The sequence below is a fragment of the Culex quinquefasciatus genome, chromosome 3 (genome assembly GCF_015732765.1).
Source record: "Culex quinquefasciatus strain JHB chromosome 3, VPISU_Cqui_1.0_pri_paternal, whole genome shotgun sequence".
NCBI lineage: Eukaryota > Metazoa > Arthropoda > Insecta > Diptera > Culicidae > Culex > Culex quinquefasciatus.
In genome coordinates, this window is record NC_051863.1 from 141,506,822 (window position 1) to 141,520,995 (window position 14,174).

The 14,174-nt window shown below is 33.0% G+C and overlaps 1 protein-coding gene across 50 annotated transcripts in view; it reads right to left on the minus strand.

The window, feature by feature from the left end:
- The window catches only part of LOC6033527 (glutamate-gated chloride channel), a 272,801-nt gene that overhangs the window by 15,940 nt on the left and 242,687 nt on the right, over nucleotides 1-14,174 (minus strand). For 21 of the 50 annotated variants that reach the window (XM_038259413.1, XM_038259414.1, XM_038259432.1 and 18 more), the window contains 3 exons: nucleotides 8,968-9,018; nucleotides 5,049-5,066; nucleotides 530-811 (listed from right to left, as the gene is read on the minus strand). The exons of 11 other annotated variants lie outside the window; for them this stretch is intronic. In XM_038259413.1, the coding sequence (XP_038115341.1) occupies nucleotides 530-811; nucleotides 5,049-5,066; nucleotides 8,968-9,018 (351 nt within the window). The remainder of the gene's footprint in view (nucleotides 1-529; nucleotides 812-5,048; nucleotides 5,067-8,967; nucleotides 9,019-14,174) is intronic. 18 more of the 50 variants (XM_038259459.1, XM_038259460.1, XM_038259458.1 and 15 more) reach the window with 4 other exon arrangements.

Consider the following 14,174-nt stretch of genomic DNA (forward strand, 5'->3'; position numbering starts at 1 on the left):
ACAATAAAATTAGAATTTTGGTTTCCAAATTTAATGTGCTTTAAAAATTTCTGTCCCTATTCCGATTGTTGTCCTGATTCGCCCCAGTTGACGGTAATAGTTTTTTGCTATTTTTATTGAAAAAACTTGTCATTTTTTTCATTTTTGGATTTTTTTTCGGCCCGCAAAACGTTAAAAAGCCCTTGGATAAAGAATAAGTACGTGAATACTTAGATAATTTGCAGTAGTATGAATGTCTAGCTTTGAACATTTTGATCATACTATACTGAGGTTTAATCCAGCTTGGTATCATAATAATTCAATAGGATTGCAAAAATGTAATGTCCATATAAGTCCATAAAAAAGAACAGTTCGTTTCATGAGAATACTTTAAAGTTCAGTTAAAATATGAAAATAAATTCTTCCATTTGCAATTTAATGTTTTTCAAACTTTCTAGCACAAGATGATGGGCAGTGTATCCTTATCACTAGCTTCGACCTCTCCCCGGGACGTGGCCGTGTCGTCGTTCCCCACTCGCAGAGAACTTACAAAGCTCGTTTCCATCAGCCCACTTTCGTTGAGCTTGGTCTCGACCGTTGGCTGCCGGCGGATGGTGCCACGTGGCTGAACGTCAGCCCCGCCATCGCCCAGACCTTCCTCCAGCATGATGGTGCTGGCCGGTCTGGACGTGGCCCTTGGACTAGCGGCAGAAGCGGAAGTTGCGGTACCGGCGGAAGTGGCAGCAGCGGAGGTGGCAGCAGCAGCAGCAGCATTAGCGGAAGTCGACTTCTCGGCAGCGATCGCCATGTGGAACTCGTTTTCGATCGTTTCCTGCTCGTTAGGATAAGTTTTGGACTTTAAAAGACAAATATTTAGACTGGACAACTGGGGGGACGTGGACGTGTGTAGAAGAGTGGAGGGGGAATCTGCGAATTTTGGAAGAAGCGGGGGTGTCATTGTGAACAGGCACACGAAGGTGGCGAAGTTTGTGGGTGACAATGATGCTGGTGTGCCATGGGAGGAGATACATTACATGAAGGTCGAACGTTAGCTTGCACAGACACACGCATCTCAGGGGATGAACTTTGAAACGAATGTAGTGACGAGAGTGACTGATTGGTGGGGGGAAATTACTCAACGGAATAAGACCAAGAAACGAAAATGTTGGGTTAAACGAGTTCTTGTTAGCTTGTTAGTCGATTAATTTGCTTATTAAGAAGTTTGTTAATGCAGACATATGAAGCATTCTTTGAAAAAGTTTATTTTTTGATGTAAACCTTATAGATTGTGTGTTCTTAATTGAAATTCCATCACATTCTTTGAAATGTAACTATAAATACTAAAGCTGTAGTAATATCGGAATTTCAGGTAAACCTGGCTCGGAAAATAAACACTGTTCTTAGTCAATATCTGGAGTTTTTTTTTTGAAAAGGTCCAATAAACCAAATTTCTAGTTTTGGCTTTTTGGGTGTTTTTGAAACCTCCTTGAGTCAGGGGTATTAAAAAACACCCAAAAAGCAAAAACTGAAAATTTTGTTTATTGGACCTTTTTTTTTAAAAAAAAATCCAGTTATATATCCTAGCTAGAGGTGGGCAAAACCGCTTTTTTAAGAGCCGCTCATTTTCGCTCGCTCATTAAAATGAGCCACTCTTTTGAACGGCTCTTTCACTCTTTTTTAAAATTTTGTTGAAAAGGCAATTTAAAAGATTTTTTTGATTTTTTATGTTTTTTATTAGACTTTTATATGTTATTGAAAAAAACTAAAAACGAGAAGATTCGCGTGAGAACCAATGGTCAAATCGTTCGAATAATTGGATATGGAGATATCTGGGATTTTGAGAAAAAAAAATATTGCTATAAATTTTACGAAATTGCGTTTATTTATGATATTAGGATATGGCTATTTAGCAGATATTCGGCAAAATTTCCCAAGTTAAGCATTTTGAAATACTCAAATTTATACTCAGATATTTTTTAAATGTATCTTTACGATCAGTTGTGCAATGAAGTTTTTTTTATTTTTTGTTTAAAAAATTATTTACTTTTCAAGTAATTTATGTACTTGAAAAAATACACCGTGATCACAATTCTTACAAATTTTATATTAATTTATAAGCCTAGAAAATTTTGAAATTACATTTTTAATTCTCAAAAACAAATTTCATGCCACAATTTGATGGAGATTGAATTAATTATATTGAGCAACTTAAAAAAAAGTCAACAGTTTATAAATTATTCCATCTTGGAACGTTTCTTTCAAAAACCGGAGTTTCAAAAAGATCCGCGGCTCTTTTTTGTGAGCCATGGTTCGTTCGCTCTTTTCAGTGAACTAGTTCTTTGAGCGGCTCGCTCTTTTTTGCCCACCTCTAATCCTAGCATCCTGACTGTTCTAAAAAAGACTTATTAAAAATTGAGTTTTGTTCGGTCAAAACAACACATTTTTAACAGTTTTTCATGTCATTCAGGGGTGCCCAATCTTTTAGCCTTAGGGGCCAAATTTGGTTTTCCTAAAGCGTCAAACTATTTTTTTTTAAATTTATAAGATTGAATATTTACTCTGTAAACAACAAAAATCAATTTTTTCGATGACAGATCCATAAAAAAACGGTCCGATTTTGTTCAAACACTCGCATTCGACTCGGTTTAGGGGCCCATTCGTCGTTATCAAATTGTTTAAACTTTCAATATGCAGTTCAAAAGTTATGGAAAAATGTGTTTTTACATACATCCGGGTGTTCAATAAATAGTCGGAAATCGTATCAAATATCATCATAATTTATATCGATTGTTAGATGATCTCAAAAGAGTCTCCAAATAGGTCCAAAAGTTTGAAAGTCTGGCAACACTGAATCTAGTTATTGGCACTTAAGTGATATTTATGTACTCTTTTGAAGCTGGATCTCACTTATTTGTATAAAAACTATGTTTATTTTACTAACTAGAAGTTCTGGAAATTGACATATTCTTGAAAAATAAAATTTGATGCTGCTTTTTGAAAGACGTAATTGGGTACTAAAGCCCTATGTCAATTTTTATGTACAACGGAAAAAACACGATTAAAACCATTTCTGAACACTTTTTTTAATTTTAATGCAATTTTTTTTTTGACAAGACAACTTTTTTTCGATGGATCAACTATGGTCCCCTTGGAACGAGCTGTCAAGTAGGAGCTTTTCTGTCAAGAAGGACCGCGAGGTTAATTTCTCAAAATTGATTTAAAAATCCATTTTAAACTCAAAAACAACAAAAAAAAGTTGTAGTATGGTCTTTTTTAGATAAAAATTATCATGATTTTATGGAAAAATTATAAAAACTTGATGGAAATGTTATCAAAACCCAATTTTAGATCCAAAATAAGACTTGGAAACGAAAAATTTCTTTTGCAATAAATTGATTAATGCACGGTTTAAAAAATAAAACCCACTTTCGCGATATTTCAGTTTTTGTATGTTTCCGGAAAGTTCAAAAAATTCCTATAAATTTTTGAAGATTGGACCTCTAGTTGTTGAAATACAGTCACAAAAAATGTATATGTTTTGGTTATCATCCAAATAGCACTCAGCTTTCAAATGGCGACGCCCCAGCAACTTGTGATCGAATCTTAAATGTCAAATAATGAAACTGATGGAAAATTTCTGCTCTTTCTGATGATTTAAAAAAAATCAAGACTTACACTGCCCCTGATCGCATAAATGTCCCATATGCATTTTCATCACTTTTGAGTTAATGATGCAGTTTTTTTTTCAAAATCGTGTGTTCTTTCAGAAAAGCCTACAACATCATGAACTTTGTTCTAGAAATCAGGAGGAAATCCAGTTTTTTCGTGAAAACTTAACACGTAGTCTTATGTGTGGGACAAACTTCAAATGCGTTTTTCTCAACATGCTGTTTTTGCATATGGGACATTTATGCGAACATGGGCAGTACATGAATTTGAAAAAAGATGTATTTTCACGTTTCAGGCTCTTTTTGGTAATCAATTTTTTTTTAAATTTACCAGCTTTAGTAGTCTTTAAAAAATATTGAGTAAAATCCAGATAAGTTTATTTTATTTAACAACCGAATCGTCTAAAAATAAAAAAAAGGCAAGTATATTTTGTTACATCATCTCTAGATGAGTTAAACACATGTCATTGTTAATTGTACTTTTCGTTTTCAAATGAGAACACAAATTTTATTTGCGTTTTTTTGTCATCAAATGAGGGATATTCGAGATTTGTTCTTAAATTCAAATAAATCAGAGCTCCTTAAAAGATGAAAAACAAACCATCCAAAATAAGAAATTAACTAAAATTAAATAAATGCGTTATAAAACATAAGCAAACATCCAACATTGAAAGCATTCTAACAAATATTGTGGTGTAATCTGTGCATGTGTGCATGTACAACTACTCCCAGAACTATTGCACTCTCAAAGCTCCCTAAATGGTCGTCGGAAAAACGGTCTTGCAATTGCAATTTCCTTCCTCCCACCAGCAGGTCAGGTGCGCAAATACAATTAGCAAAAAGGACTCCTTGGTGACACTTTTTTGGCCTTCCCTCTCTTCATTTAATGTGGGAGAGTCTTTTGTTCTGTTATTTTGTAACTATACTTAGTTCTAGCGCCTTAAAAAAATCAATTTGAATATTGCGCAGGGGAGCTTTTTGGAGCACCAGCAAAAAAAAAAGGCACGTATTCTGAAAACAAAAGTGTGAGTTGATAGAAACAGGTAATGGAGAAAGGCCAATCTAAGGTACAGTTACACACACACATCCATACTAATATTTGCACACACAACAAGTTACACAGTTTGTTAGTTTTTGCTAGTAGGGTGGTCCGTTTCCCTTTGTTTGGGGTGGTTCCGAAGTAGTCAACAGTTTGGTAATTTTGGTTTTGGTCTAGGAAAAAGCATTCTTTGTATCGTTCAGGCAAAATAAGGAAAACGAAAAACATGAAAAAAAACCAAATGGCGTGTTAGGGACATCTCTATTTTGGTTTTGTTTTGGGTGTATTATCGCAGACATTTGTGGCTAGCCGTCTAAGGGGGGGTACAGACTAATGAGACGAGTAGGTCAAACCGACTTTACCGAGAATACTCTTGACGTCTTTGAAGGGGTTTTGTTTTGGTGGTGGTACAGGTGGGATTTTGGTATTTGTTTGGAATTCATTGAACAGAAGTTGGTAACAACAGAGAGGCCGCAGCGTTTGTTTGTTTTTGTTGTAAAAGTGGCAGAAAGTGAAAGAAAAAAAACAGACGAGTATTGTATTTATTCAGCCCAGAACATAAGTTTTAACATGGAGGCGGAGTAATCGAAACATGGAGATTTTGTGTTTGAATAATTACGCCAAATTTGTTAGCAAATGCAAATTACGAGATAATTTTGTAATGCGTTAAGTAGCACTAGAAAGCGCAAATTTGTTATTACATTCAGATTTGAATTGAGTAAGGGGCAAATTACAGCGATTTAGTTTAGCTTACAGCAAGTTTAAAAGAAGTCGGTGTTAGTTAATTAATTGTTTCAGATTCAAAAAGTAGTTGGTGATTTAGTTCTCAAAGAGATAATTTAAATAGCTGTATTTGTGTGTTTAGTTAAGCAAGACAACAATTTAATTGATAGCTCCTTTTTTGTGTATGACAGGTACTTTTCATAACTTTAATACTATTCATCACGCATAGTTTTATTTCTTATTTAACATGTAGTAGGTACTTTTGTATACAGTTTATATTTATATTAAGTATGCGTTTTTTGGTTCAAAATAGAAAATTTAGCGAACTCGGTCTAAATTTGTCGATTTTCAAGAAAAAAGTTGCCCTTATTTGAATAATGTTACTGCTTCTTAGATTGATAATCTTAAAATCAAAAACGTTAAGGCAAAACATTTAAAACATCTAGGTTGAGGGTTGGCATTAGAGTGGTCCAATTCTGGGTTCCTTCCGGTAATTAAAGTTCTGAAATTAAAGTTTGACGCAACATTAGGCTTGACTCCAAATTTGAACTCGACCTGACCTCGGGAAACCGCTCCCCCTTTAGGCATCGAAATTTGGATTTGAAAAATCGTCAAAAGTTATTGAAAAAATTACTTTCTTCAATATTTTTAGAATAAAAAAAAATTTGACATTTTTTCCGAGAAATGCAAACGAATCATCAACTTCCAAAAAAGAAATTTTTATGCCCTTTCGATGGAACTATGTTATCTATTTAATTTCATTATAAAGTCAGTATAAAGTCAAATGATGAATATATTGAAATTCATATTAAGACAAATGAATTCTTAATTTTAATTTTTTGTCATTTTATGTTATATAACACCAATTAAAAAAGCTGAAAATGGGGTTTTCAGTAAAAATGCTTCTAAATAATAATTGAAGATTTTACAAAAATCTTCACCTCCAATTTTTTATGGATTCTGGCTAGCATAAGATTAGTAGAGTAGTTCGCTACGATTGCGCAACACGGATAAAACTAGTTTTTTATTTAACTTCTGAAAGTAGAATTCTCAAATTACCTTCTATTATTTTTTGTAATATTTTAATTTCAGGCTGGTACAATTATTTCAAAAAGTTTTTGTCAAAATCGGCCCGAAATATCAGGGGAAAAAATATTTTAAAAAAAAAACTTCAAAATTTTAATGAAAATGCAAGTGCAATCAGCTGAAATCAGTTTAAAATGCACTTCTCTGTGTTTAAAATCATTTTTGGCATACCGTAAACCGGGGTGACTTTGATAGGATTTCAATTTGTTTTTGGAATATTTTGCAGCAGGTAAGGTTTTTCTCAAGATTATTATTTTTAAAACATGTACATGTAGCCTCGTGGGTCTCGTGGCACAGGGGTAGCGGCTTCGGCTGCCGATCCCGATGATGCTATGAGACGCGGGTTCGATTCCCGCCTTATCCACTGAGCTTCTATCGGATGGTGAAGTAAAACGTCGGTCCCGGTTTCTCCTGTCTCGTCAGAGGCGCTGGAGCAGAAATCCCACGTTAGAGGAAGGCCATGCCCCGGGGGGCGTAGTGCCAATAGTTTCGTTTTACATGTAGCCTACCCCAACACAAAGTCCATGCACTATTTTGGAAAAAAAAGTTTTTTTCTAGTGTTTAGAAAAATAGTTACGGTTACGGGGTGACTTTGATAGTCATAGTTTTTCTTGATAAAATCATATTTAAGATGTTCAAAATTTATATGTACGTTAAATGTACCATCACTAAAGTAGCTGATATAGTTTTTAAGAAAAAAAAATCAATGTTTATATTTAGTTAACTAAGTTTATAAGCTTTTTATTAAAATACAAATAAATTTTAGGTAAAATTGTAAAAAAATCGGAATTTTGGCTGTAATTTGTTAAAACTAGTTTTATTTATACAATTATCGATTTATATTGCATTTTATACTGAATTCGAAGCACGAATCACAAGTTTTCACATTTTACATAAAATTTGTTCAACTGAAATTGCCTACAAATTTGGAGATTTTTTTTTTAATTTTGTTTTAAAAACACGTGTTATTTATTGTTTACAAACTTATTTAACCTTCTTCTAGTGGAAAATTGTCCAAAGAATTCGAAAATGCATTCCGTTTTCCGATTCAAAATCATGTTCATTGAGAAAATCATGACACTTTGAGAAGTTTAAAATAATGACTTTCATCAGCATTTTCTAAACTATAGTTAACTAACTTTTTAAACTTTTCAAAATTCCACGGTCAGTATGATTCCAAACCATTCCGTACGTATTTAATTTTTACTCTTCATTTAGCGGAAACATCTCAAACCTATCAAAGTCACCCCGTTTTACGGTATTTGGGTTTATTCAAAAATCTCTAAATTTTCTATGTACAGTACCGCAAAACTTTTTTTTTTCGCTGATATTTTTATTCTGCCAAATCAAACATTTTTTGAAAACTAATTATTGCTAAACAACTGAACTAGTGTAAATGCATTTAAAAAAACTTTTTGCATTCAAATTTGATTATGGCTTGTTATTTCAACTTTTTATTATTTTCAATGTCGATTGTAAATTTAGCTTTAAAACCCCCTCAGGCTTGAATTTTTCAAAAACTTTTTTTTTTTGTTGAAGATGGAATTTTTTTGCCATATGAAGATTAAAGATTAATTTAGAAAATTTGGATTGTTGGGTCATATATAACTTATTAGGCCTAAAGGATTGGTCGTGTTTTTTCTAAAATATTTTGTTGTCTAGATTTTCGATGTTTTCAAAATACTTTTTTTTTCGAAAGATCGTGTCTCCTTAACCTGATATGGCACCATCACGTACAATGGATCAGAAAATGTCCCCTACTATAAATCGAAATATAGCAAAATTTAGTACTTTTAGTGATAAAAATATAAATGAAAAAATCGGATTTTTTTCCGTGTACCTATATTTATCCAAAAGGTCCTAATCATTACTTCCAACTTTGTCAAAGACACCAAATCGATAAGAAAATCCCATCTCAAGATATATTATTTCATATATTTACATACACATACAAGACCAGCCCCAAAATTGTGTGGAGACTTGTATGGAAAACTAATTATGTGAAATTGCTTCTTTTGACATAAGGAATGCATGAACAAAGTTTCATTCAAATAAAAAAAATCACTAAAAAAGTTGCAAAAACGTAGAGAACTACTCAGTAGTAATTCAGTTTTCATTTAATTGTGCAACCAAAATTTAGTTAATCTAACACATTTTCTTAAGCTAAAGTTGTTTATAAATTAAGATCTGTTTTTAAACTAAGGATAAATCAGTAAAGTTTAACATATACTGTAAAGGTTATTTAGTTTTCGCATTAGTATCAAAAGAGGAGCTATCCAATTGTTGTTTTGCTTTTTGGCAGTTAGAAAAAAGATTAGAGTGGAATTTATGTTAGTTTTTTGTTAAGAGTTTAGATAAACGAAAATATTTCACAAAACAATGAAAAGGTTTAATTTTCTTGAGGTGGATATTTTGACCAAAAATGATAAAAATTTCATCGATTATGTGTGGTGAATAGAGAAGATAGCTTACCAGGGGACTCGCGAGAATTATCCCGATCCTGTTTAGGACAGCTGGAAGACGCTGGAAAACGATATTACACAGATTGGTAGGTACACTAAGAGACACACACATTTTTTTGTTTGTTTTTGGGCAGAAGATAGTTGTGATAAGAGCTGGCTTTATTTTGGGTAGTTTTCTGTCAGAAGTAGCAGTAAGTTGGTTCAAAGTAATTTCGCTTTTCTTTCGATTCGCTCAGTACAGGTCGGAAACAAGTTTCACATAAAAAAAAACTCACAAAGGAAAAATCAAACGAAAACCGAAGCATAAATGATTGCACTACTGAGAGTAGGAACTAAAAAGAATGACGGAGCAAACGGAATGAAGTCGGCCAAAGATCATGCTACAGATGTTTATGGAGAAGCCATCACAGACAGACAAAAAAGAACGAGAATTTCACGCAAACGAGACAATCCAGCAGAAAAAGGGTGGGAAATGGTGCTTTTATGTTAAGGACTACCCTATATCAAAGAAAGCTTCGCAATTCAAAATAGTTCTTCCTTAAAAAATAAATCATTTCGAAACTTAACTGCAACAAATTGAATAAAATTAATCAACAAAATGCATTTTCCTTAAACAAAACTCGATTTAAAACGAAAAAAGCGCTCGCGGTATTGCGCATCGCCCCCCGTCTGTGTGAGTTCGTACCAAAATTAATGTGTCTGTGCGCGCTATTGTGTACGTGTGTGTGTGCGAGTTAAATTAAATTTATCGACGCGCGTCTTGTCGTGTAAAAAAAGGGACTTTGGCTGCCATTGCGAAAATAAAAGTTCGATAGACGCCGGGTGGTGGAATAGTTTTCTTTTTTTCCGCTTTTGTTTTCTGGGAGCGTTAAAAGTTTTGTGTGGCTGGGAAAAGGAGGGAAAATGGGGAGCAGTTACGCTTGAGCTGTTGTGTTGGGGGAAGCAATTAATTTCCAATTGGATGGAAAATTAAGATCGATGAGGAAATGGGGTGCTTTATAGCAGGAACTTGCGTCCATTGAGGAGTTCGTATTTTGGCCATTAATCAGGGTCTTGTTGTAAAGCAATTTGAAAAATCATTAATTTTTTTTTTTACGTTTTTAGATTGAAAGTTTAACAATTCGAATTGTGAAAAAGACAACTGAGAAACATATTATTTTAGTTCAAACATGAACGATTGGTTTTTTTGTAGTTGCTGAATTAAAGAGTTTGTTATTTATGCATAAAATAATCAATTTAAATCATCTTAGGCAGTTTTAAGACATCATTTTGATCCCACCCGTATTTTTAATTATAAATTGAATCATCGTGGATCAGACTATGAATTTTTGAAAGATCGTGTTTTCTGATAAAACCGGAAAAACATATTTTAAATTAGATTTAAAGCAAAATTGTATTTCCAATCGATAGGTACTTTTCAATATTTTTTAAAAAAATGTAAAGTTTTCAAGTTAGGCTGTTGCAAATATGTTTTAAAGTTTATGTCGCTCCCCTTCAAAAACGGTCCGAAAAAAGGCAAATAAAGTCAAAATTTAAATGATTAAGAAGCCTAACACTGAACTAACTGAAAACAGTTTTAATGCATTTTTCTGCGTTTAAAATCATATTTTGTGAGTCTGGGATCGATAAAAAACATTTTTTTCTTTTCGATTTTTTGCATTTTAACCTTCGTGAAGTCGCATGTTTTCGCCTTTCTTACAAGTGCCTTTACAAACTGTGTACAAAGTACACGTACGCGACTGCCGGTGGGTTAATCTCTGAAAAAATATTTCTGAAAAGATGAAAATGATTGTTCAATAAGCATGACATTTTCAACTGACGATATCTTGGAAGCTGTTGGTCCGAGTTTTAATATTAAACAATGAAAGTTTTGTGAATTTTTCAGATATTTTCAATAAAAATGATTTAAAAAGTTCAAATCAAGCTTTGCTGTCGAAACCGTCTAAAAAAGATAGTATCATAATTACATAGTTTAGAAATGTTTAGATGTAGCTTTGACTTAAAAACGATAAATTTCATAAAAAAAAGTGAAGTACTTTTCGATTTGAAATTTGATTTAGCTTTTAAAAAAGATTTTGATTTTTTTGTCCTTATTTCCGATATTTTCCAAAAAACCTAGGAACCTTGGCTCAGAAGATGTCTTTTTAGTTCCCTAAAACATGTCAAAACATGTCAAAACATGTCGAAAATTAAAAAAAATACGAATTTTGAGATTTTTACTTTAAGATTAAAAGTTTTAGTGGTATAAGTTAAATAAAGAAATCAGTTTTTTTGTCGTTGTACCTTTTTTTTTCCCGAAAAGTCCTAGTCATGACCTACATCTTTGCCGAAGACACCAAGTCGATCAGAAGCCCTTCTTAAGATACAGAATTTCATACATTTACATACACATTTTGTATGTACAGCCTTCAAAATAGAATGCAGACTTGTATGGAAAAACGAATGATGCAAAATTAATTCTGAGCAGCTCTCTGAATCAAGACTAACATTTTAAAAGAACCAAACATTCAACACTACGCCCTTTTGAAATGTTAGTCTTGGTTTAAAAATTTTGAAAGTATTTTTTTCGAAAAGATTGGAAAATTTCACGAATGTTTCATATCTTATTCGTATCAACAAAGTTCAAAAATGCAAAATATAGAGAATTTTCTCAGCTTTTCAAAAACATTTTTTTTAAAGGTGTGCAAACATGGGCACTAATTTTTAAAAAGTTACCGAAAAATGGGTATAACTTAAAAACGACGCACTCTATCAAAATTTCACTAGAGTACTTTTTGATTGCAAATTCGATTTTACATCGAAAAATGAATTTGAAAAATTTTTGCGACCAATATTTCGATTTTTTTAAATCTTTATTGATTCAAAAAATCATAACTAGGCGGTCAAAGACTACAAAGAATAGTTGATTTACGAAATCGTAGAGAACATTACATATCAAAAATATAAAGAATAGTGTTTTGTGGAAATCCATTTTCTGTGACAAAAAGTGATTTATAAATTAGCATTTTTTCCGTGTTGCATATCAAATGTTGCTTTTTCGACTGTGTGGATTAATTTCAGATGGATTTTCGGCCTGTAGTCGATGGAAGCAGCTCAAACACTTACTTGTGTACTTTTGCCGAAGTTTCAAATTTTATAAAATCATCTTCAGGGAAACTAAAAATTAGGTTTTGGATTCACCAAACCTACAGCTTCGCCTCAGATCATCGATGTTTTTTTTTTCTAATTTTCATGTGCAATTTTTGCTGCCAAATTTATATGGAAAGTGACTGATGATGCAAAATGGCATCTTTAGGCATACGGAAGGCACATAAAAATTTCAGCCAGTTTAAAAAAGGCAGAAAAACGGAATGGCTAAAATCTTAGAGCATTGCTCAAAACTAAATTTACAGACTATCATTAACACTCGGATTCATGATATCACTAAATGTTATCTAAACCTTTATCAAAAATCTTCCTATATCCGAGGAAACTTCATTTCCACGTGGCAGCTCATAAAACCTTAAAACTTTCACCCTGAAGCTTTTACGATGTGCTTTCAAACGCACCCGTGAAAACACTCGATTTCCGCACCGCGAGCGCGTTGTTTACAAAAGCTATTTCCGTTTCCTGGTGCAGTTTATACCTACCAGGCGGATTGCAGAAATAGTGTGACATAAAATTTTATTTCCTCTCTAATGGAAAAAGCAGCGACGCCCGCGTGAGCAATAACACTCGGCGAGATAAAATTTCAAATTTATTACTAATTGAACGCATTTTCACCTTGTTCGAGGGTGCTGCTTGCTGGCACACCTGCCGGTAAACACCTCCCCCTCAGGGAGAAGGGTTAACGATGGGGGGGAGGGAAGTGAGTATTAATGACGAGCTACTAATGAACTTTCTCACCTGCAATGGTGATAATTATTGCTAATTGAAAATCAGATTGTTTACAAGATGGCATGCAGGGATAGGCGCAAATTTGCTTATCAATCAATTTATGGATTAATTTGAGGCCTAATTACCAACTATTTAAATTAATGTTTTGTTTTGGTTTCGATATGCGATATCAAATTTCTCCGAAATTTTAAATTGGCTTGCTTCAAATAGCATCACACAGAAGCTTCAATTTAAAAAGGTCAGAAATATGCAATGTTGGACATTATTTGCATTCCCGTTAATTAAACACAGTTGGAGCAGAAGCTCGTTAGTAAACTTCCACAGGGTTTCGAATTTAAATTATTGAATGTTCACTTCATTACACCCGGGGCCCCTTTCCTCTGATACATTTCAGCTGAATTTAATCGCGGTGTACTTATTTGTGGATAAAATGCCTTTGTTGTTGATCGAAAAGGGTTCGCGGGAAAGGGAACATTCTTCTGCACCATTGGCAAACGAAATGTTGTAGGGAGGTTCGAGCTATAAAAAATGTGTTTTTCAATTATTTTGAAATTTTAAGTTTAAGTCAGTGAGGAAGAGGTAAGGCCATAATCGAAATGTGAATTTCTTATAAAAAAGCTTCTTGAGACACATAGTGGGATACGTTTCCAATGAGTAAAAATTTAGTGATTTGGTCACCCTATCTTCTGTTGTGGCCTTTTATGTTTAATTTATGTATTTTTTCAAAACTTTATCAATCTGGTAACCCTAATTTAAAAAAATCCAAATAATTATAACATGAAAAGTGTAAGGAACGCTTTAACAAAGTTGGTGGATTTATTTAGTTGTTTTTTCATATTTTAAATGGTTGTTTGAAGTATTTCGAAGCTGCAAAGTACGAAATTACTATACATTTTGCAATAAAACATTGGATTTTTTTACTCTTAGTATCGATTTGACAAACGGAATGGTACAAACCTAAAATAAACCCAGAAATTAGCTTTCTCATTGAGAAAAGCCCATAATATTGCTTTAAAAATGCTCTACTTTTAATTTTTCAGCACTATTTGTCTTCCAAGATTCCTGAGCAAACGTTATTCCAATAGAATAAGGATTTTTTTCTTTTGCTTTGGAAATGGGCCACATCTGAATAACTTTACAGAGCATTATTTTTTTCTATTCCAGCTGATATTGGATTTATTTCACTACTCAAACTTTTTGAAAAGCTCTGAATTTCGGTTAATTGTTTGTCAGTTGGCATCAAACTTCGATTAAATCCTTAAAATAATTACGTTTTATACTTGATTTACCATCAAGTTTGTAGATATCTTTAACTTTCCAAATAGCTTGTAGGGGAACAGC